We start from the raw sequence: 25,766 nt of genomic DNA on the forward strand, positions 1-25,766 counted from the left end.
TATTTTTGAAACTTTTAATTGACCCTCGGCCCCGTATAGTGAAGAGTAAGAAATTTTTAATGCCAAAATAGCGAATCATGACTAGAATCATAGATGAAAATTGGCCAAATGGCTGTGACTTTTGGTTCCAGAGATATAACGGTATAAGTGACGTAACCGACAAAACACGTTGATTTTTACCGCTTTTATAGTACCAAGATAGATTGAAAACACTACAGCCTTTGATTAGAACTACACATATGGACGACGTAAATGTATCAAACTTGCAACAATACATGAAAAACACAGAGTATATTTTATTATAATTTCAAAAGTTTATCAATAGATTGTTTACAAGCTCGCACTTGAAAATTCTTTACTCCTTCAAATGGATTGAAAACGTATCGGCATCTCAATTGAAAAAAATTGCAGAAATGTAGTCATATTATTCCAAACAAAATTTCGTGTTACATAATTTTCCTTCTTTTCAGTACTCGAACCGCATCGAATTGTAATCGAAAATATCGAAACAATAATTCATAGTTTAGTGGCTGGCTTTGTTTATTGTTATTTGACAATTTGACATTGTGAAGATCTCGATCAAGAAATCGAACGCGATACGTAATGCCCCAATTGAGTCGAATCGACTTCAAAAATAACCGTTTCGAGAAACTCGAGATGCATAATGTCAGCCCAGGTTTCGTGACCATAGAGAACAACCGGTCTAATGAGCGTTTTGTAGATGGTCAATTTCGTGCGGCGGCGTACTTTTCTCGATCGAAGGATTTTTCTGAGTCCAAAGTACGCACGATTTCCTGCCAAAATACGTCTCTGAGTTTCTCTGCTGGTGATACCGTCACCGTCCATGAATATTCGTGGTGGGAGGCGTAGTGTTTTTTCTATAGAACATAATCCTTGCATGTAGTTTGTTCTCGACCCATCTACGGCCGATACGCCTAGCTTCAGCTTTTAGTCCGATGTATGTATCCATCATCTTCTCAAGGTTACGTGTCACAATATCAATATCGTCAGCGAAGCCAAAAAGTTGTACGTAGCCCTCTCCGAGATTCGAAGGGACTCGAGAGCATCCCAGATACTCGGACGTAGCACATCAATTTATCCATCGTCGCTTTGACCAATCGCGTCAGTATATTCGGAAATCCGTATTCGTGCATGATCTGCCATAGCTGTTGTCGATCGATTGTGTCATATGCCGCTTTGAAGTCAATGAATAGGTGATGCGTGGGTACTTTGTATTCACGACACTTCTGGAGTACTTGTCTTATCGCGAATATGTGATCCGTAGTGGCACTACGTAGTGGTTACTACCGAACGGTCACCTGTTAGAAATTCGGTAAAAAATTACCGAATTCTGCAAATTTTATTCAAAATAATGACATGGCTATATATTTAGCCTTTTTCGTATAGAAAGGCTACTATGCAATCATTGTGTTAGTTATACTGAACTCGTCGTTTATTTCGAGCCACTTTTTAAATAAAAGGTTCTGAAAATTATGGAAATTCTTTTAAATTGGGCTTAAAAACTATTTCAGTTTGTAGTTCATATAATCTGATGGTTCAATGAACCGAATTTCAGTTTTCGGTTCCGAAAATTTCGGAAATAATGGTCAAAAAAATTGAACTCACTTCGTTTTCTCAAATATTGTTAAATATATTTTCACTAACTTAATTTCAAATGTAGTAGTATTATAGGGTTCTAAACTATTTTAATTTGTAGTATTTTGATTATTCTGTAGGAGATAATGAGTAATCATGCATCATCACATCAATACGTGGATTAAAACAGGGCTTAGGATTTTATTTATTTAGAGTGAAATTCAAGTGTTGCGGAGGCTCTATAAATGGCGTCTCATCAGAGGTGACTAGTTTTCCTACAGTAAAAAATAAAAACATTTTCTCGTTTTAAACAGCACTTTTCCGCATGGAGTAGACTAGAATGGTAAAAAATGAAAAATGATAGAGTTTTCAACTAGCAATAATCGCACCTCGGTTGTACCTCATTAGTTACGATATCGCGAAGCTAATGATGAGAGTTGTGAGTGATGAACCTGATAAATGCAGATTTTCGCCGTTGTTTTATTTCCTCATTTTTATGTTTGATGAATTTCCACATTTTCAACTATTGTGCTTTGTGATGTCTTATAGATGTTTCTCCTTTCTTGCATTCGACTCTAGAAAAAATTACACTTTATCAATAAACCTTTTCTGATCATTGTGCAACATTTCAAATGCGTACCTTTTACACAGAACTGTAAATAAAATGTACAATAAATTTCATAATTTCAACCCCTAAAAGATAGAAGTTACCCTTAAGCTGTTTTCTTTCGTATCCCCTTATTTTTATGACCATCGCTTGCAGTTTCAAGCTAATCAAACCTGGTGACGAATTTCTAGAATGTTTAAGCTTTTGCAAGCAAGACGTACATACATAGAAACCTCCATTTACGAACTATACGGGGGTTCGTAAAAAGAGGTAGTTCATAAAAAAAGTTTACGTTATTTGAGATTTGGTTCGTAAAAAATGTTTATGTTATTTGGAATTTACTTCATAAAAAAAGTTTTGTGTAATTAATGTGGAAACCACGCATTATATGGCCATTTTCGGAACCGATGTGAAGATTTCATTGAAAACCCTTACAATATAGATATATTCGAAACGGGATTGATGAGTAGATGCCAGAAAACGATGTTTGAGGAGGTTCTGAAATGCAAGATGGCGACTTCAGGTTTATTGATATTCATTGAAAACCCTTACAATATGGGTACTTTCGGAACGAGATTGAAAAGTAGACGTCGGAAAACGATATCTGAGGTGGTTTTGAAATGCAAAACAGTGACTTCCGGTTTATTAGTATTTTTTTGAAAGTTTTTTCCGTATTCCTTGAACTTGGTATTCCTTGAAAACACTATACCGGAAGTCACCTCATTGAATTTTGAAACGAACTCAAACATCGTTTATTGGTATCCACCAATATGTTTCGAAAATTTCTTTGTTTAAAGGGTTTTTAAGGGGTTTTTATCGATAAACCGGATGATGTTATATAGGAATTCGAGACATAGTTTTGCGCCATCTGTTTATTAAATAGTTTCCAAAAAAACCCATATTGTAAAGGTTTTCAAGGAATATCGACAAACCGGAAGTTGCCAGCTTGGATTTAAGAACCACCTAAAACATCGTTTTCTGACATCTACTCATCAATCCCGTTCCAAAGATACCAATTTTGGTAGGGGTTTTAAGCAATATCAGTAAACCGGAAGTCGTCATCTTGAATTTCCAAAATACCTCAAACATCATTTTCCGGAATCTGCTCTTTAAACCCGTTCCAAAAATAAACATATTGTAGTAGTTTCCATATTATATAAATGAGTCGGAAATCGCTTTCGATATATGCCAGAACCTCTTTTTACGAAGTAGGTTCGTAAAAAAAGTTTACGTTATTTGTTATTTGGTTCGTAAAAAGAGTTACGTAAAAAGAGGTAACGTATATAAAGTGTTCGTAAACGGAGGTTTGGGTGTAAATGCTGACTACAGATAACAAAGATCAATAATTCGTGATTAAATTAACCTTCATTTAGATAGAATCCATCAGCTCCTCCACACAGTGGAAACAGACACGGAATCAGCACATTTCTTCTATTTTGCCCACGTTGTCCTTGACTGCCACACCGCTTCATCGAACTCGCTGCTTTGAAATTATCGTTTGATCGAAATTCCGGACAATTCGGAAGATTCATTAGCTTGGGAACAAAATCAATCTTTCTAGCAGCATACCACTCCAGAACCACCTTGGAATAGTGGCTGCTGACAAAATCGTTCCAAAAAATAACTTTGACTCTATGCTTGCGGCAATACACGGTTTGTTTGGTCATTCTTCGATGTGAACATGGGATACCATCGTCGAGGTTGTCACGAATGGCTTCGTTTTCAAGCCACATCTGCAAATTGCTTGCCAAATCAATTCACGAACTTGATTCTTCACATCTCCTCGTCCCCCTTGAACTTTCGTCCGGGAAATCGAGATTGACGTATGTTTCGTTATCGACCAATGTGCAGCCCTTGTGTTTTGGTCACAACACGATATTGCACGAGCCTTGAACGCTGTGTGTGTATGTGCAAATAATCTCACTAGGTTTTCTCGGAGATGGCCGAGCCGATTTTGACAAACTTAGATTCAAATGAAAGGTCTTACGGTCCTATACGGAATTCCTGAATTTCATCCGGATCCGACTTTCGGTTCCATTTTCCAAGTGTGGTTTTTACATTTTCCAAGTGTGTAGATCTTTTAAAACCCATCCCACACTTGAGAAATTGTGTAATCCGATGGATAGAAATTAATTTGTTATTATTTGAGGCCAACAAATAAAAGTAGCGAGAACGTTTGAAAATTGAAATGAACCGTTCCACTTACTGTTTCACTATTTCGGTGTCATTCATAGTAAAAGTTACTGACCTGAAAGTAAAAGAGAAAGCAATTAGTATCGAATGGCAACTGAATTTTCAAACTTTAAATAACTAATCTGAGTCGAAATCCAATTTCGATTTCGGAACTCAGCGGGCGTGAATTTTGCACTACAACCGGCAACCAGAGCAGAGTGTTCAATCCTTAGCCAACATCGACAGCCGAATGAGACAGATTAATCAAACATAGCCGACCGGGATTCGAATTTCGTTGTTAGTCAATGCTCGAAACCAGACAACGAGAACACACACCTCAGGGGACACTGTCCTAGTTCATTCCCGCAACGTTTACAGTCTGTCCAACAGTATTCGCTCGGTCTTTCTCGGTCTTTTTCGTTGCATTAGAGAACATACAATCAGACACACAGACGGTCAGCTTTACGTGTAATAGTTCGACAACAATTAGCAAACATCGAGTTTGACTTTGGGAAAACATGGTAACCACTCGTACGTCAGTTTTTGGTGGGTGTGGGTGCTCGCTTAAACTACATCAACAATAATGCTGGAAGCATCCTTCGAAGCTGTTTTGCATCGAAAGCAAAACGGGTCGTAGCAGGCGGCGATAGTAAAAAAAAGCAATCGTTTCACTTGACAATGAACTCAAAACTCTGCATTCCTGCCTGGCCTGCTTGGATCGGTTGGGCACTCTTCCGAATAGTTACAACTTGGGCGTCGAGCGCCCGTGGCAAATTGATCGCCACGCAGAGCTTCCTGCAGGTCGTGGTCTTGGCCCGTGGAACCGTGATGGTAGTCAGGAAACTGTTTCCGTTCGAGCTTGCAGCTTCACATGGCAGTATGGTTAGAGTTTTGTAGTTTTTGATCAATAACATTACATAGCAAAAAAATTAGAGGGTTGTATTCAAGACACGACCGAGCACAATAACATTAAAAATGGAACGTTTCTAAGGTCTTCATAATATATACAAAAATAAAGAGATGATGATACACTAAACTAAAAACTTTTTCAATTGAATAATTACAAACTTGCTCTAGTTTAAGCGCTTAGATTGTTGGCGAATAATAAAATTGACAATTAGATTTTTTCTTGATAATTAATTATATTCAATTTTGATCCCTTTCCACAATTTTTTACATTGTTAAGATTTTAAATAACGTCCTTTAACTAGAATTCAAAGTTACTTGAAAGCTCAATTTTAGATACAAACAACCTAAAGATTTAATCCTGAACAAATTAAACTGTTTTATTTTATGACAATAATCTTCGAGAAACATACAAACTTATTAATTTTATAAACAGTTAATCGATCCAAGAGAAGATTTTATTTATTTTAACGAAAAATGTTGTACCAGTAAGCTCAGTAATAGTGTAATTTTATTAATCCTTCTTCAAAATCGTCGATAATCTTCGGAAAGTGTCGGTAAATAATATGGCAACAATACGAGGAAGAAAAATGTGAAACAGTCCGTATAAAATATTTAGTTACTTACATTGATTTTCGCTTTGGCATATTAGGAATATACGAAATGGATACGCAACAAAATTCAGAAATTTTGTTCATATTGTAACTTGATGTTATTAACACATGAATGAACATTGTCATAGTCACAACGCGTGTTTTGAAGCAAATAATAATTGAACTGAAACTGGCGGTTAACCAAATTCTACGAGGGTTGCTATTCAAACGATACATGTAAAATCGCAAGTAAACTTACCTTTAGTTTATCTTTGATACTATATGATATTGTATCTAATTGTACTGTATATGTGAGCCTGTGGAACTCCTTTATACTACCAAACCGAGGAGGCCGCTTTTAGATAAGTTTCAGAATTTAATTTTGAATCTTTTGAAGCGTTTAATACCTGGTGGGACAACAACTTGTTCAGTCACATATAATGAAGAAGAAGTTTCTATGATTATCATAATAACACAACTTTATACTGAATCCATTTTCGCGCCACCGTTTTGATCGTATGGGAATGGAGATTTAAGTATGCAAACCGATCCGTTGACAAATTAAAACATTTTTAAGCTTACAATATTGAAGCTTTGGAATCATTTAAATGAGGAAATTCCATTAACAAATCATCGAGGAACAAGCGCTGTAAATTAGATCCGAATTAGATCTATTGCCGATAATACTCAATTAGCCTGATAGTTACCAGAGAACCAAAATAAAATACTCAATTCAAATAAATTTTTCATTGGAATGCAATTGAAATATTCAAATGACGTTTTCTCATAAGTTTAAGTTAAATGTTTCCGAATCGATTGGTTGTTGAATTATATAAATCCATCAACAAATAACTGAGGTATGAGCGTTCAAAATTATGGCAGAAAAATGTTACGCGATTAGTTTTGCATGTTTTAATTTGACACCCAGCCTCGGGAAGCGAAGTGTCAGGCATTTTAATGGCAAAATCGACCAACAATTTGCTAAATACATGGGATGTTTCAAAAGAACCGATAACCATGCTGATTCGGTTCTTCAATAGCTAGATGATATATAAGATATTCAAGCGAACACGAAGCGGTGTTGTGCAGACAGCAGGAAGTTTCACCAACAAATAATGCAAAAGCGACAATCCAGCAAGTGAACGCATATACAATCCAGTCATCAGCTCACTGGACGAGCTTCTTGTTTCATTCGCAGTCAAACATCAACTAGGCAAAGAAATATTGTGCAGCCTATATTTATAGATTTCTCTTCATACTACGCAGAACGATGTGGTGTTTTTTATGCATGACGCAAAGCCTCCTATGCCGAACAATAAGTTGACGTCATTTTGTAAAGCAGGGATTGGTGGATGAAAACATAGGTCGATTCCAACCATTTTTTCAATAGTATGCTATTGAAATACTGAAACGACGTCGTCATACATGTTTAAGTTAAAAGTTTCCGAATCGATTGGTTGTTAAATTATAACAATCCATCAACAAATGACCGAATTATTAACGTTCAAAATTATGACACAAAAAGGTTACGCGGCTATTTTTGAAACTTTTAATTGACACCCGGCCCCGTATAGTGAAGAGTAAGGCATTTTTAATGCCAAAAAAACATTCAACCATCGCGACTCCGAGTTCAAGCACTTTATACACGCAGTGCCCTTTCCAGGTGCCTTAAACAACCTACAGATCGAATATCGAAGGAACGAACCTATTCCAATGCAATGACAGAACCGACGACGGTTACGTTGGGCAGACGGACAAATCCGAAAGGTTCGTTTTTATTTTCTCGTTTCCGATTGTCCAAGCCGGAGGGGCCTAGTGGAAGGTGTGTGCTATACATTTTCAATTTGGACACCATGCTTTGTGCCTATAGGAAACCCTGAGAGGTATCAGGTTTTCCTAAATTCGGGACCATTCAAGGGAAGGTATTTGTGCCCAGAATTAAAAGATACTATTGCTGTTTTGGTGCGTTTCCCAATTTTTCAGCAGCCATCAGCAAAAACCTTGGTTTCTATGATTATAATGATGATGATGATGATGATGATGATGATTTTTTTTTTTTTCATAAATACGTTTATTTCATAGGCAATATACATAAGTTTTTCTTCGCCGTGGCATCCACAATACATAGTAGTTTAAACCTAATACATTTCGAATATCATATTAGTATGTTGGTACTCATTAGTTAATCTAAACACTGTTTTTATCAAGCGAGTTGCTATTTTAAATTACATTAAATAAAATACATTTATTTTGTACATGATCTTATAACTATTTCAGGATTGTTTGTATCAGTTCACCACTTATATTCAATATCCTATAGTTGGCTATTGGTTGAACTCATGGAAGAGAAAACAGTCTAACATAAAATAAAATTTAAATTGGAACTCCAATGGATTTAATGAAATGATAAAGAAGTTTCATGTATGGAAGGTCACGACAAGCAAGAATGTCGCGAACTGGGACATTGGATAGTCTACCTTGGGTACGCAAGGAATTTATTAGTTGAGATCTGACATCACGAAACTCCACGCATGTCCAAACAACATGGTCAATATCGCGGTAACCTTCGCCGCAAGCACAATGATTAGTCTCGGAAAGTCCAATTCGAAGGAGATGTGCATCTAACGTGTAGTGATTGGACATGAGTCTGGACATCACACGAATGAAATCTCTACTCACATCCAGTCCCCTGAACCATGCCTTTGTCGATATTTTAGGAATAATTGAGTGCATCCACCGACCCAGATCATCTTTGTCCCAAGAAGCTTGCCAGCTGGCAAGTGTTCTTTGGCGAGACGCGCTATAGAATTCGTTGAAAGCAATCGGTCTCTCATAAATTTCACCCTCAATAGCACCACGTTTGGCTAAAATATCGGCTCTTTCATTGCCTGGAATGGAGCAATGAGCCGGAACCCAAACTATTGTGATTAGATAATTATTATTCAATATGTCGTTCAGACACTGTTTTATTTTACCCAAGAAAGACGGTTCATTTTTGCCAGCAGCGTTTGAGCGAATGGCTTCAATTGCACTCAGACTATCTGTGAAGAGGAAATAATGGTTTGGAGATAATGTGACGATTACATTCAAGCTATAATGAACTGCTGCTAACTCTGCTATATAAACAGATGCAGGTTCTTGAAGCTTGAATGAGGCCGAAACATTATTGTTGAACATACCAAACCCTGTCGCTTCTTCCATTCGCGATCCGTCCGTGTAAAACATTTTCTCAGAGTCAATATGCCTGAACTTACTTGAAAATATTTTTGGGATTTCCGTCGAGCGTAGATGATCCGGGATTCCACGCACTTCGCGCTGCATGATTGTGTCGAAAAATAAAGTTGAGTCAGGTACATTTAGGAGGCTGACACGGATAGGAATATATCTTGAAGGGTTGATTTCCTGTGACATATGGTTAAAATATACTGTCATGAATTTTGTTTGAGATCGAAGCTCGACTAGTCGTTCGAAATTATTAATTACCATGGGATTCAGCACATCACATCTTATTAGCAGGCGTGATGAAAGCTCCCAAAATCGATCTTTTAATGGAAGAACTCCCGCCAGAACTTCAAGACTCATTGTATGTGTCGAATGCATGCAGCCTAAAGCAATTCGCAAACAACGGTACTGAATTCGCTCAAGTTTGATAATATGAGAATTTGCAGCGGAACGAAAACAAACGCATCCATATTCCATCACTGAAAGTATCGTTGTCTGATACAATTTTATTAGATCTTGCGGATGAGCACCCCACCAAGACCCTGTTATTGTTCGAAGAAAATTTACTCTTTGTTGGCATTTCGTTATCAGATACCTAATGTGTCCTCCCCACGTGCATTTGGAATCAAACCACACCCCGAGGTATTTGAAAGTCAAAACCTGTTCGATTATTCTTCCCATCATATGAAGCTGAAGTTGCGCGGGATCATGCTTTTTTGAAAAGACGACCAGCTCTGTTTTCTCCGCAGAGAATTCGATACCAAGATGAACAGCCCAAACGGACAATTTATCTAAGGTATCTTGCAATGGTTTTTGCAGATCAATAGCTTTGGATCCAGTAACTGAAACCACGCCATCATCTGCCAATTGTCTTAGTGTACATGGGGTTACTAGACAGCTGTCAATGTCATTCACGTAAAAATTATAGAGGAGCGGACTGAGGCATGAGCCTTGCGGGAGACCCATGTAGCTAATTCTGATTGTTGCCAAATCGCCATGTGAAAAATGCATGCGTTTCTCTGACAAAAGGTTGTGCAAATAATTATTTATAACCGCTGGGAGTCCATGTTGGTGGAGCTTGTCTGAAAGAACATCAATGGAAACTGAATCAAATGCTCCTTTAATGTCTAAAAATACAGATGCCATTTGTTGCTTTTGAGCGAAGGCAATTTGGATGTCAGACGAAAGTAATGCAAGGCAATCATTCGTCCCTTTATTTCTACGGAAGCCAAACTGAGTATCTGACAACAAACCGTTCGTCTCGACCCAAGTGTCGAGACGTCGTAGAATAATTTTTTCGAACAATTTTCTGATGCAGGACAACATCGCAATGGGTCTATATGAGTTGTGATTGGAAGCTGGTTTCCCCGGCTTTTGAATGGCGATAACTTTCACTTGTCTCCAGTCAGGTGGAACAATATTTTGCTCAAGAAACTTGTTGAACAATTCCAACAAACGTCTTTTTGCGAGGTCGGGCAGATTCTTCACCAAGTTGAATTTAATTCTGTCCAATCCAGGAGCGTTATTGTTACAAGACATGAGTGCTATGGAAAATTCCATCATTGAAAAGGGGCTATCAATGGAATCATCATTTGAAGAAGACTCCCTAACAATGCTATGCGTAGGAACGGAATCTGGACAAACTTTCCTCGCAAAATCAAATATCCATCGATTCGAGTACTCCTCACTCTCATTTCCTACGTTACGATTCCTCATTCGTCTGGCCGTATTCCAAAGAGTGCTCATTGAGGTTTCTCTTGACAAACCTTCCACAAAATGTCTCCAATAGCTGCATTTCTTAACCCGAAGTATGTTCTTGTACTTGGTTTCTAAAACCAAGAATTTTTCAAAATTCTGAGGAGTTCCTCCTCCTCGTTTTAAAAACGTCTTGAAAGCATTTTGTTTCGCGTGTTTAGCATCTGAGCACTCTTTGTCCCACCAAGGATTTGGAGGTCTTCTGTTAGACGATGGACCAAGAAATCGTTTGGTTTGGGCTTGTTCTGCGGCCTCCAGAATCGAACAAACGAGGAAGTCATATTCTTCAAGTGGGGGAAGCTCTTCCATTGAAGTTAAGACACTTGAAATATTACTTTGGTATTTAATCCAGTCAATATTTTTTGTCAAATCATATGGAATATTAACTGAATTAGCAATGCCTTTGTTACTGCTAATTGAGATGATGATTGGTAAATGATCGCTACCATGTAAATCAGGAAATACTTTCCAGGTGCAATCTAGTCGAATTGAAGTCGAACAAAGAGATAAATCTAATGCACTTGGACGTGCAGGAGGTCTTGGGATCCGTGTCATGCTACCCATATTTAGTACCGTCATGCTAAAATTGTCGCAAATATTATATATTAGAGATGATCTGCTATCATTGTAAACGGAACCCCACATCATTCCGTGCGAATTGAAATCTCCTAAAATCAAACGTGGAGCAGGAAGGGCTTCGACAATTTCATTAAGCTGTCGTTGTCCAACTTGAGCTCTTGGAGGAATATATACCGAAGCAATGCAAATGTCCTTTCCTTTAATGTTTATTTGACAAGCAACAACTTCTATACTAGAAGTCGAAGGAATGTTTAATCTATAAAAGGAATAACATTTCTTAATTCCTAAAAGCACTCCACCATACGGGGAGTCTCTGTCGAGACGTATAATGTTAAAGTCATTAAAATTTAAGGCTGTGTTTGATGTAAGCCATGTTTCGCATAAAGCAAATACATCACATTTTTGACTATGCAACAAAACTTTAAATGAATCAAGTTTTGGCATGATGCTTCGACAATTCCACTGCAGGACAGTGATTGAATCATTTGCGGCGGATGATAAATTATCCATCAAATGATACAAAACCTGTAAGAGCTGGCCATTGAGCTGATAACTGTTTCAAAAAAGTTCTAGCTATTGGAAGGAATGCTGTTATGATGGTCTTTAGAGGTTCAGAAATATTGAATGCAGCGAAAATCCATTCTACAATTTCCGAAAATTTCAGTAATCCTGTTGGTGAATGTGAAATGGAGCCCACTGGATTATTGTCTTTTCTTGAGCTAGTTCCTGGATTGGTTTGTGAATTTGACAAACCAGGAGGCACAGTTTTTGGTTTTAAATTTGGCTTTTTAGCTTTAACACGGGGATCTTTTTTTGAAGGTATAATTTTAGGTGTCTTTTTTGGTATTTTGTGGTTTGTTAATCTCCTCTTAACAGACCCTTGAGGAGTGACAAACGAGGTATCTTCACTATTTCCGTCAGAGTCAGATTCCTCTGGCTCCGCAAGATTTGAAAAACCGTTTTCGGTTTCCAAAGGGGAGACATGTATGACCGTTTTGAGCATTTCTGCATATGTGCGCTTAGACCGTGCTTTTAAAGAAAGCTTCATTTTGTCTTTACGCAGCTTAAATGCAGCGCACACTGAAAGATCATCATGAGGGCTTTCCCCACAATAAACACATTTTTCAACATCTTTATCGCAAAGATTATCCTTATGAGGCCCTTGACATTTGATACATTTGGACTTATTACTACAGTAAGTAGCTGTATGTCCGAATTTTTTACAGTTCGTGCAATTCATAACATGCGGTACGAAAAGCCGAACAGGAAGACGAATTTTATCGATATAGACATGGCTAGGCAACGCAGATCCGGCAAATGTTACTCGAAAGGAATCTGAGGCACGATAAGACTTATTGCCATCAACGATAGATCCAGAGTACAATTGTTTGCACTCGAGTATCTTAACTCCCTCAAGCATGGAGTTTTTAAAACGACCAACTCCATTTTTAAGTAAATCATCGGCTGTCAGACTTGCTTCAGTCACAACACCGTCAATTTCTACCTCCTTCGATGGAATGTAAACTCGATATTCAATAGCAAATAATTTACAGGTTACAATATCGTTTGCCTGTTTCAAGTCGTTAACTACAACTCGAATTTTATCTCTATTAACCTTACAGATTTCTTTAACTTCAGAGAAATGTGATGTCAAATCCTTTGTAATTTGCATCAAGTTTAAAATCTTTTCTTTTTTTCGAAGATAGACTATCCATGGCCCAGTGGTACCCTGTGGATAATGTTTAGCCCTCGGAGTATTTAAACTTTTACTAGTATCCGGAATCGGATTCGGATGATCTTCCATGAGATCATCCATTACATTAAATTTTTTTTGTAAATTAATAATACCAAAATAAAAACTTATGTTTAGTAAAATTTCAGATATAAGAAATAAAAAATAAATTAAATTAAATCTACCTTGTAGCTGATGTCTCTGTTCCTTTATCGTGAAGAACGACGTGAAGCTCTTCCAACGATTTCCAATTGGCAGTCTTTTGCTGTTTCCAATTGGCAGTCTTCTGTCGTTTACTGCTATCTCAGTTGCTCTGCCGTCGTTGTGAACACCACTGCACTTGCTGTACCTGACCCCAGGTACAGTGCTTTTGCTCTTGGTGGCGATCAAATGCGATGCTTGCAGTGTAGCACCTCGCGATATATGCCGTCTCTTTTGATCCTACGCAGCGTACAAATTCTGGTACCTGGTAGATCAGCACTGGGTTGCTTTAGCACCTCTGTGCCTTTGCACCCCTTCGTCTTCGCACCTTTATGCGATGGCACCTCTGTGACTCGTCACTTCTATGCTCTCGCACCTCTGTGTCTCTACACCTCTGTGCGTATGAACGGGATGGCCTTCGTTGCTAGCTTTCCAGTTGGGAAACGCCCCGAATATTGCGTTTGCTATGGGCAGTTTAACTACCTGAAGCTTAGAATTGTCTCGGTAGCAGCCGTTAACTCACGAGCCAGTACAATCGAAACACAACCTCTTCGCTTGAATGGTTTTTACTGATTCAATGATGATGATGATGATGATGATGATAATAATAATAATAATATAACTGATGAACAACCAACGGTTTGCATGCACAGATGAAAAAAGTGCAGCTGGTTCTGGACTCGAACAATACATACACGTTAAAAATAAATTAAGTAATATAATATCAATTGAGTGACGATTTTTTATGTTATGTTCAAACTCATTCCAACAATTGAATTTTCCTTAAAATCTCTCACATCATATTAAAAACCATCCGAATTCCAAGGCCATACCCAACCCGACTGTTTGTTGTTTTAATCAATCTGAATTTTTCCGCGTACAAACGAAGTGGGGTCAACTATCTACAATTCGAGAGTCTCAACAAGGGGCCGCACCAAGCTCTAATTGACGGTGGCTTTGTGCATGCGAGAGCATTCTGCTTGCATAGCTTCGCTAGGGAATAACGGAGCCTGGATTTATGTTTTGTTAGAATCGACACATATTGCAAAACGAACATCAATGCTTGGATATTTAACAGGATATTGTGCGAGTGAAGCATGCTGATATGTTTATTTGAAAATTGAAATGAAGAGGGAGCTTTATGACGAGAAGAAGATTGTGTTAGTTCCAACAATAATCGTTCGGAATGAATCACGTGCCGAGAATGAGAGCTCGTACGATCCTTCCAAAACAAAAACATTGCATATGAGAATGCACGGTAGCACCATCTGCTGCTCGTCCCACAGTTGTAAAGCGATTTATAATTTCAAAAAAACTACAACTAGTTTAGACATAAACAAACTCTTTTAAAAAGTTATTTATGCGAATTTAACATACCCAGATCTACCATTATTTAATGGATTTTAAATTTATGTTACATTTTTCCCTTCCAAAATAGGAAAACAATCCCAGGCCAAGCACAATACATGATTTGATCCATTTCTTCGGTTATATTTCAAAATTGTGAAAATAAATTTGCGATGCGACGTGTAGTGATTGACGGCGGCGGGGTTTCCATAAAAGGCATGACAGTAATTGAACTGCGTGGCGCCCGACCACATCTGAACATGCTCGGTTTTTCTGTTACGTTAGGCTGATTCGTGTGTCTCACATGCAGGGTAGTTTTATTGACAGAACGATTTTTCTGGATTTGTGCTAGCAACGGGTTCGAGTCCGTTCTATGCGATAGCTTTTTTTAAATCTGTTTTCCTTATTAGATACTGATCAAATTTATAACTAGCGCAAGGCAGTTCTACGTCTTAACTAGACTAATAAAATCGTTGAAGTCATAACACGCTCAAACTTGTACATATCTTAGTGTATATAAAATTTGGAAATATTTCTCACATATTTGAAATGGACAAGATGACAATGTGTCGAAACATTGAAACCGCCTCAGTCCCGCCAGGAAGTAGGAAAATTGTAACCTTGGATCGGCGTTTTCAATCATCCAACGTAAACACAATGAAAAATGTCTGTTACAATTCGAAGCACCTGTCTGATGAAATACAACGACTCACTTCATTTCAACTTCGCGTAGCTGATGATTTTGGCATGTTTTTCTGTTAGTCACGAAGATGGCACAGTTTTCCAACGAAGAATTGGTCTTGATTGCGAAGATAATCAGCAGTTTCAAAACAAAAAAAGTAGGAAGATTTGGGTGCACGAACTTTGGCGAAAGAGAGTAGTTGAGGGTGAATTCGCCACCTGATATAAGCAGCTTGTGAATGATGAGATCAAGATCTGGTAATATTTCCGAATGTCAGAAGCCTGTTTCAACTCGCTGTTGAGTAAAATTCATCCGTATCTTTAAAAAACAGGACACTACATTTCGATTAGCAGTGACTCCCTGAGGGAGGCTGGCAGTTTGCTTAAGGTATTTTCATTTATTTGTTTATATTTAGCAACAGGAGACACGCAAAAAAAACCATAGCTTTTAGTTGCAGACTTGGGGTATCTTGGAGCCTTGGATGGAAAGCATGTGACAATTCAAGCACCTGCCAATAGTGGTTCACTTTATTACAATTACAAAAAAACTTCTTCGATAGTGCTGCTGGTTGCTCCATCGAGATTGACATGCAGATGCTAAAATTGATGTAATAAATTAATCAAAATTTTATCTCGATTCACAAACTTTTGATCTGAAAACTGTTTGAGATTAAATTCTCAACTAACTCATAATCAAACAGATATTTATGTTGTGATATATTCACTGATAAATACCATTTGATTCAACTCAATTCCAATAGATTTAAATAAATTAACGATTAGTTTTATCAATTATAAACTTACCTTCCTGTTGGAGTTCTTGACCAATTTGTTTCCATATATCTGCTTTGTATCGACAATCCATATATTTCGGATGCGATAGATCGTACAAAACAGGATATTTCCGCACCAACTCAATTAAATATTCCTCATTCATTTTGCTAATATTCAAAGGCACTTGCATTTGTTTACAGACTAGCTGTCAACGCACTAATATCTTTGAGTCAACGCATGCTTTGATCGTGCTTCAACCGTGCTTCGGACGTGTGTCGATTCAGACACGGGTACTGCACGGTCTAGTGAGAATATTCACATAGAGCTGCATTAAACAAATTGGAAGCGTAACCCGGACGGGATCCGGTCCACTCCCGTTCCGGATACGTCACGGCCTAGTGTGGATAGCGCTTAAGACCAGTGCTCTATGCGTTGATCCGCCAATCCGATACTCTACCTAACGGACATCAAAAACACCACTATTTCTAGCGAAATAAGCAGTTTTAATTAACTCGGCCGCAAAAAGACACCTCTCATGCATCAACCACGGAAGTCTTTGACTTTCTTTTCATTTTATTGTCTATTGTTGAACCTTCAACTAAGAACTAATTTGAAATTGTGAAACATGAATTGGGATATAACCATAAGAAATATATTCCAATTCATGTTTCACAATTTTAAATCATAGAAATTAAATTTACTATCTTTTTTATTCCGGATAAATTCCTTATCTTATTCGGAAAGTCAGCGACGGCTCTATCTTATGACAATCCGGTAGAGAGTGAATCCGATTACTAAATCGACGTTAGGCCATAAATTAACCCATACAAAACAGTCAAACCAATTCCCATTAACGAGATCGATCGGAATCATCCGGCTGGAAACGATTGGCTAACCTTTATCATTCGAATGCCCCCCGTCGTTTTGACTTATCCGAATGCGAAATCAACTTCGGTAAACGGAAAAGAAAGCCATCACATGCCGCTCTCTTTCACACTCTCACAATCAAAAAACGATCAAAATAATCTTGCAAAATTTCCCGGCTGAATTTCCGACTGTATTCTTTTCTCCAAGCGGCGTGCAGTGCCTGAAATAATACGGTTACAGTGGGTTAGGTATGGGGAGTGTGGGGGATTCGCCGTTTGTTATACAGGATCCATTTGATCGGATTTCTTTTATCTCGCCTACCAGGAATTTAGCGGGAAAGCTCCCAATCGCACGTGTTTATTTCGCTTTTTTTTCCTTCATGCGAAACCATTCAGGGAAGCAATTTATTGTCTTCGATCTGTTTTGCCTTTGTTCGTTAGAGGCGGAAAATGATTTTAACGCCACGACGACAAGATGGAACAGGAAAGAGAAAGTGGTGACACATTTTCCGGGAAAGCCATAAAACTGAAACGGAATCGTAAAAAGGTACAAAACAGATCCACTCAGTCGGTTTTGGTCGTGAAGTACCTGCACCTTTTTTGTATCAGACTTCTATGATGGAAGTTAAACAGACGATTTGGTTCTGATGACGTAAAGATCAATGTACACTGTTTTATATTGTGCAAAGTCATATCCGAGAGACAATGTTGCGAACGAGCGGAATAATAACCCTATGCCAAGACAAGACTGAATTTCGGCCTGTTAAATGATCTTCCTCAGTGATAATCCGACAGTCAGAACCAAATTAAAATAAACTGAGAGGTATGAAATTCCTGTTGGAAAACTAGAACTTTACACACGAAATAAAAAATGGAAATCATCGCGCCGCCAGCAGAAACGAGAAAATAAAGTGGTGAGCAATAATTTTGACAATGATAATAAATTTTGCATTCGCGAAAACGGAGGCAAAAAATCGCAACGGGAATTCAGTTGGAAAGATGTATGTTGGCGGTATAAATGGCAATATTTGGTGGGTCGGTTGTGCAAAAAACGGGAGCCCCTCTGAAAATTCCATACAATAACTCTTTCTGTGGCACTTTATTAGGGCAGTAACGACCGGTGCTGATGAAAGTGGGTTTTGTTTTCTCAGAAAATAAATGGTTGGTAAATTTTGTAATAAATAATCTGGTTGTTGATTGGGGGTGATTTCTTTTATCAATCCAACACACCAAAGCGTTTACTCGATTTCACTGAATTCCCAAATTCCTTTACCAAAACATAGCAAACGCTTATCGAATACTGCTTGCATATTTTCCTGCATATTGAATTCTAAAACAATCACCAGTCAATAAGCGGATTACGATGATTGCTTTTCGTAAGGCGACAAGTTGTTGGGCCGACCCTGCATGCATTATTCCAAAGCCTACTGCCCACTCCAGTGCACGTATGATGAGCGATTCATGCTATCTCCCTCTGATTGGTTGGGGATGGAAAACAAAAGGCAATAGAATTTCGATTTCAACCAAAGCAACCGGATTCGATTTCAACAGATGGCAAAGGACAGCCACCCTCGCTTATTCATTTACTGGAACTGGTCCCCGTATTCTGCTTCCTCCACGGTGACAACGGAATAACAATGAGCCACAAATCACGATCCGATTGATTTTCAGCCTGAGAAGAGAAAAACACTGCTGACAAACGATGGTCAGAGCGATTTTCGATTTTTCTCAACCCTCGCCGAGAAAACCGAGCAAAGAAAAAAAATGGACCAAGGCACTGTCGCAGTGCTAGCTCAAGACGTAATCCAATAAAATTCAATCAAGTAAATTTTGACCAAGGCGTGACTTATTCAATTAGGTTGACACGTACGAACGCATGAGGTGACAGGTTCCTTCGCTCACAAGGTCCGGTTTCGGTCACCCTCGGCGAAGCGTGCATCGGCAGTCATAATTTTAATCAAACAATGCCTCAAATAAACACAAGTGTTTTGTCGCCGGACGTTCGAACGGATGGCGAGGGATTCTGTCGGCTCCTCGCGTAGGGATGCGATCGCCCAGATTGGATGTAGTGTCTCGGCAGTTGAAGTAAACTTATGATAATGGGAATTTATTATGTGATGAAAATTACTGCTGCATGGTGTATTAGGATTTTGTGTAATTTTGATATTCATTCCGGTTGACAAAGTAACTCGCTGAGATTGATTGAATGAGTGTTTGTATGTTGGATTTTCTTTTTATTCACTTTCCGGCTAATGAAATTATAACTTTCGTTTACTTTTTTCAACACATTGAACTGAGTAATAAAAGAGTTCTATGATTTGATGACTGATTTCAACAGACTTGTAGATCTGCAAAAGATCCACTGACTAGAGAGCTGCACTGAATGATTTCTAGGATTTGGGAGGAGGAGATTCTACCGCAGGAATGGATGGATGGAGTGGTATGTCCCGTCTACAAAAAGGGCGATAAGCTAGACTGTTGCAATTACCGCGCAATCACATTGCTGAACGCCGCCTACAAGGTACTCTCCCAAATCCTTTGCCGTCGTCTATCACCCAATAGCTAAGGAATTCGTAGGACCGTACCAAGCGGGATTTACTGGAGCCCGCGCCACTACGGGTCACATATTCGCGATAAGACAAGTACTCCAGAAGTGTCGTGAATACAACCTACCCACGCATCATCTATTCATTGACTTCAAAGCGGCAATCGACACAAAAAATTGAAAAATATCAGAAATATTTTAGGAATTACGTGGAACCTTTCTGAATTTTTTCAAAATGTATTTCATGTGAAAAAAAATGTTCAAAATTTTCAAAAAAAATTTATTCGCACTTACAATTTTGGTGCCACTCTAGATTTTACAATGGATGACCGTAGACCGCAAATTGACCATTAGAGAGATGGCAAAGGAGTTGGTCATTGCTTTTGGATCCATTCAAGACGTTTTGGTTAATGAAATACCAGATTTGAGGGCTAACAACTCGTGGATCTTGCACCACGATGACACATCGTCACACAATGCCATCGTTGCCCGTGAACAATGAAACAACGAATACCACTCCATTCACCTGATTTGGTTCCCTGTAACTTTTTCCTATTCAGTCCACTCAAGAAACCGTGTAACCCGTTTGAGATTGATGAGATTATGGAGAAATTGCAGATGGCTCTGATGGCCATACCGAAAACTGAATATAAAAAGTGTTTCGAGGATTGGATCAAGCACTAGCATAAGTGTATTGCAGTCCATGGGGAGTGCTTTGAAGGGGGCAATATCGATTTTGATGAATAATCTTGCGTTTTTAATTTTCTGAAAAAATTCCGGGAACTTTTTGATTAAGAAAACTCAAAAATTTAATTTTCTCAAACTTTTGGAAACAATGACGAAAACTCATCACGCTTGTTTGTCTTTCTCGCACTCGGACGACGATTTCGAGATAGTCAGACACTTATCAGTCCCAATGATCAAATGGCAAAGGTACACACTTAGAAAATTTCGCAGTATTCGGTAATTTTTTACCGAATTTTCAACAGCTGAACGTTCGGTAATCAGTTCGGTAATTGAATTGATTACCGATCGTTCGGTAATTGCTGAACTATCAAACAACTACCGTAAACTGTAAACCAAATGGATCTAACAGATTGTTCGGTAATTTTTGTTTGTTTGATTTCCTTTAGTTAAAATTCTGGATTTTCGGATTTCACAAAAACGAATGGAGAAAATGGTTTTATTCCACGAGAAATTTAAAAAGTGTCAGATGTTCCGACTGTCCGGAATTATGAGCGCCTTCCAAAACACTGCACAATCCGTCGAGTTCAACAAAAATTACCCTTGAACGATTTGTGTTGGCAGAAATTCGGTTATTGGAAGATAACTTTACCAAACGGACAGTACAATTTTGACCGTATTCGGCGACTATTCAGGTTTACCGTATCAATTGTATATCTAATACAGAATTCTGTAATGAAAATTTACGTTAAACTGATCGTTCGGTGAAAATTTGCATAATTGTTGTAAAATAAAACCCATGTACCGAAATATCGGTTATTTCTATAGATTACCGAAAGATCTCGTCAAAAATATTACCGAACAAAGGAATTAAATCTTAGTGTGTAAACAGTGGACTAAATTCGATTATTTTTTCTTGTGCGTAAGACGGGAGGTCCTGTGGTAAAATGCATCAAACGATCAGTTCGTGCTCTAATTCGCTTTTCGATCGTCGTGGCGAGCAGTCGCATTCAACCAACAGTAGCAAAATAAGACCTTTTGCATGGTGTAAAGGGTAATTTGGATTAGATTCTGGAACTAAATCCTATAACTGAATTCAGAACCTGATTTTGGGCCTACCTGAATTCTGACCTTAAATTAAGATTTAGAATTTAGTTTCTGAATACAGATTAAAAGTTAAAAGTTTATACTGGATTTTCGAACTAGATTTGAGGAACTGATTTCTTCACTAGACATGACATAATTTAGATTCAATATTGATTCTCGAACAAAATTTTGGATCTGAGCTGACCTGCATTTTGTGCACTGACATCTGAACCATAATTTAATTTCCGTATTCAGTTCCAGAGTTTACTTCCTGAGTTCAGATTCAAAATTTTATTCCAGAATTCATCTCAAGAATTCAGATTTAGAATTCATAACCTGTATCGGAACTTGAGTTCTGGAATTCTGTTCATTTTCGTTCAATTAAATTCCGGAGCAAGATTCTGAAAATGAGTTCTACACCAGAATTCTAGAACTAAATGCATGAACTGAATTCTTGATCTGGATTTTGAACCAAAATTTTTCAACTGACTTCGGGGCTCGTTCCAGGTTCCGAATTAAGTTTTTCTACTCTATTTCAGTTCCTGAATGTGCAGATGTGGTTATGGTATAGATAAATAAATGGTAGCAAAAAGTACTCAACAGATGTAAACTTCGGTTAAATTTCACAAATCAGTTCTGTACGAGCACTCGCTCGTGACGGTTGTGTTTCCATATCGCTCCGCTACGTGCAATATCGGAAAGTGCTTTTTTCGCGAACTGCAAAACACGTGCTCAGTCAGCCATTGTGATATCGCTCCGGGGCTCGGCCCCAGCCACCCGGAGTGGTCAACTTGGCAATAGCTGAAGCTTCTAATTTGTGTTACAGTAGTAGTGTCACCGATCGGAGGGCACAATGAAGATAAAACTCACACCCGACCACCGTGGATAGGTCGTGAGTGGTATTAGTTTGCTGCCATTGTTCCTACCAAATTCCAGTCGCCATTGTTCGCAGTCGTCCGGGTCTCTCCGCCACATGCTGAGTCAACGCCGGGACTGAAAATTAGGAATTCCTAGGTAAGTCCCTATTTTCAATTCCCTGTATAATATATAAACATTGTTTCATTTGTATTTATTTTTCCCAATATTTTTTCTATTTCATACCTAACCCGAACCAACCCCGCCCCCCTTTTTTCACCCTTTCCCACCACCAACCATCAACCATGCCGGGGTCTGACCCCCCCGGTGGATGCCCGTTCTACAGGGTTCTGCCGCCGAGTAGCTCACTTCATGGATTCCTCCTATCCGGGGATGAGATCGACAATCCAGGGATGAGATCGAACCTACTCATGCGAGCTGTTGCGTAGGAGGATTCCCTGACCCCCGACTGCCGAGCGACCCTTTCATGATTTTGCAGACCGCCGTAAGGTCCTAACCGCCACCAAAGAGGCTAGAGGAACGAGATACGTCCTCCGTACCACCTCGAGAGTCGTTTATCAAACCCTGCTCCGCTTGGAAACCCTCGAGAGTTGGCAAGCGGTTGAAATTGTCCCCCACCCAACCCTCAACGTGACCAAGGGCCTCATCCGAGATCTGGACACGGTCAACGTCGATACGGAGATTCTCCGTGCAGACCTGGCAGAACCGGGAGTCTGCGAAATTCGGAAGATCACCCCAGAAGAGACAGCATTACCGTAAACACCCCCCTTCTCGTACTGTCCTTCTCCGGCTCTTACCGACCGGGGTATGTTTATATCGGTTTGGTTCGGACCCGGCCTACTACCCGTCCCCAATGCTATGCTACCAATGTGGAAGGTTTGGGCATGGCAGCAAATTCTGCCCAAACCGGAAAATCTGCTTAACCTGTAGCCAGGAACACGAGATCCTGGAGGGCGGCTCATGCCCAAACCAACCCAAATGTACTAACTGCGGGGGTGACCATGGCGCACGCTTCAGGAAGTGTGTAAAATATATTGAAGAGACGGAAATTGTAAAGATTACAACCGACAAGGGAATATCATTCCCTGAAGCGCGCGCTCTCAGGAAAGCCAGCCAGCCCGGAGATTCCTACGCCAGCAAGGTGAAGGAGTGGCTGTTCGGTCAGAACGACGAAAAGACCGGACCATTCCCCTCCTTCGCGCAGAAATCAGGCAACTCCGAGCTGAGCGAGGCAAACTCCCAATAACACCCAAGCCCAGGAGATCCAGGATCTTGAAGACGCGCTCCAAAACGCTGCCCGCGAGATGGAGAAGTTGCGGAAAGAGGTCGCTGAACTGCAGGCCAAACAATCCACCCCTCGTTTACCCCGGAGCAAAACTCCACTAGCTAAAAAGATTAGCGACGGCAGCCATCCTAATCGATAACCCCCACAAACACAAAACACAGCCACCGAACTCCCACCCCCAAAAACAAAAGTAACGTCCAGGAACCCTCAACTTATTCACCCACCCAGCCGGCGGAGGAACCAGGAAAGGCCCGAAAAGGCAAAAAACCCAAAAGTAAAAGCCCACCCGGCGTCCGAACCCAAACCCCGAACAACGACACCGAACTCCCCCTAGACTCATCTTCTACCTCTATTGACTTGTTCAGCATCTTCAGTGACGAAACTCCCGCCCCAGAAGGGTTGACGATGGAAATCTCCGAGTAAGCCCCCCCCCCCCCCCCAAAAGCGACACACCCTCGCTTTTCACTATCAAGGCCAACATGCATTACCCACCAAAGCCCCTTCCCAGCTACCCTAAAAGTACAGAACTAGAGCCTACTAATTTCTTACACCACTCTTATCAATAACCAGTCTTTTGACTCCACCATTAAATCCCCCTAACCCCACCCCTACTCTACCGGATGACCAGCGGAGCTCCACCGAGCCCTCCCTTGAGAGCCGGTCGGAGACGAGAGCGGGCCGTCCGCCCAGACAATTACCACCCCCCAACAGACTCGAGCCAGGCACAAAGAAAGCCCAATGCGGCCGTTCTCCTGTACCTGCCATCCCACCAGTTTCAGTGGGCTGTGTGGTCCACGGCGGGAGTTCGGGTCACTCCGTCTCCTGGGACACACAGAGACGACGAAAGTGCGAACAGTGTGGCAGCCCCATCCCCGGCTGCTCTTGGCAAGTGACTGCCTGTTGCAAGAAACACCGCCCCCACTCCACCGACAGAAAGTTAGATCCACCCACGGACGGCCCCGTTCACTCGCCCCCTTGTCCTTTTTCTCTACCCAGTCAACTTCACAACAACTGACGGCATGCGGGACCATCTCTCCTCATGCTCCGTCTTAGTGCCCACCACCCCAGCCCAAGCCTCTCTACCCCCCTATCTCTCACCAGACCATCCCCCTCAACTAATCCATCGAGCATTTTTTCAAGGTCCAGCGACAGTTCTTCTTCGACCGGACCGGTCAGCGCAGATCACGCTGGCTCTCCAATGGAACGTGAATGGTCTCGCCCTGAGTGACCTCAAACTCCTCGTCTCCACTTTCAACATAGCCGTGATCGCACTCCAGAGACCCACATTAAGCAAACCAAAGACGTCGGTCCTTGGCTTTCCAACTGTTACTCCTGGAATGCGGCCACTGGCGATAACAGATATCAGACCATTGGAATTGCCGTGAGGAACGACATTCCATTCAAGGTCTGTCCCATCTCGTTGGCCTTTACTATACAGCTTCCAACCCCGTGCACCGTGGCGTCCGTGTATATCCTGAGGCATGTTAGAAGAGTGGGCAAAAAACTGAACAACCTCCTCCAGAAACTCCCCCTCCCTTCCTTGTCCTGGGAAATTTCAACGCTCACCACAGCGCATGGGGTTCGGCACACTGTAGTAAACGTGGAGCGGAAATGTTGCGTGTAGTCGAAGACTGCAACGCCATTATCCTCAACGACGGGAGTAAGACATTCTTCTTCAGAGGCACTCACACATCGGCACTGAACCTGTCCCTGGCGTCTCGGTCGTTGGTCAGCTCTTGCAGCTGGTCAACATGGCCGGACACCAGAAACCTACCGATATGTATTTCTCTGAACAAACGTCCCCCACTCGCGTCGCGGAGAAAAACATGGATCACCCACAGAGCCAACTGGAAAGACTTCAAAGACAACATCGAGGCCCTAGTCCCCCCGGACCGCGAAACCTCTGTAGAGGAGCTGGAAGACATTATCCTCAGGGCACCAGAGACTAACATTCCGAGAGCCAGTGGGCACACATCCAAAATGGTGGTCTCCGGAGGTGGCAGCTGCAGTGAGTTTCCGTAGGAAGGCACTTAGAGTCTTGATGAAAACTCCACTAGATCACGTCACACGAGATGCAAAGGCGCAAGAATTTCGCCGCCAACGAAACCTCTCTCGAGAAATCATAGCTACGGCGAAAGCCAACAGTTGGAAAAGATTCCTTAAGAGTATCTCAGCGGACTCCTGGAGAAGGGTCAACGCCTTACGGGGTAAGTGAAGGCAAAAAGGGTTTTCTCTCGAAGTCAACGGGCTACATACTCC

General features: G+C 40.3%; 1 protein-coding gene and 1 pseudogene across 3 annotated transcripts in view; both read right to left on the reverse strand.

Annotated features, from left to right (window-relative positions):
* Window positions 1-25,766, reverse strand: part of LOC131436773 (uncharacterized) — a 607,210-nt gene that overhangs the window by 92,883 nt on the left and 488,561 nt on the right. Inside the window, exons 4-5 of one of the 3 annotated variants that reach the window (XR_009230662.1) lie at window positions 1,997-2,171; window positions 1,693-1,931 (exon numbers count right to left, since the gene is read on the reverse strand). The exons of 1 other annotated variant lie outside the window; for it this stretch is intronic. Coding sequence is in view for 1 of the 2 variants with exons in the window: in XM_058605678.1 (XP_058461661.1) it covers window positions 2,140-2,171 (32 nt within the window). In the remaining variant the exon portion in view is untranslated. Of the gene's footprint in view, window positions 1-1,690; window positions 2,172-25,766 lie in introns of those variants that run through there. One more of the 3 variants, XM_058605678.1, reaches the window with a different exon arrangement.
* Window positions 1,867-2,022, reverse strand: LOC131439712 (U4 spliceosomal RNA; annotated as a pseudogene).

This window comes from Malaya genurostris, chromosome 3 (genome assembly GCF_030247185.1).
Source record: "Malaya genurostris strain Urasoe2022 chromosome 3, Malgen_1.1, whole genome shotgun sequence".
NCBI lineage: Eukaryota > Metazoa > Arthropoda > Insecta > Diptera > Culicidae > Malaya > Malaya genurostris.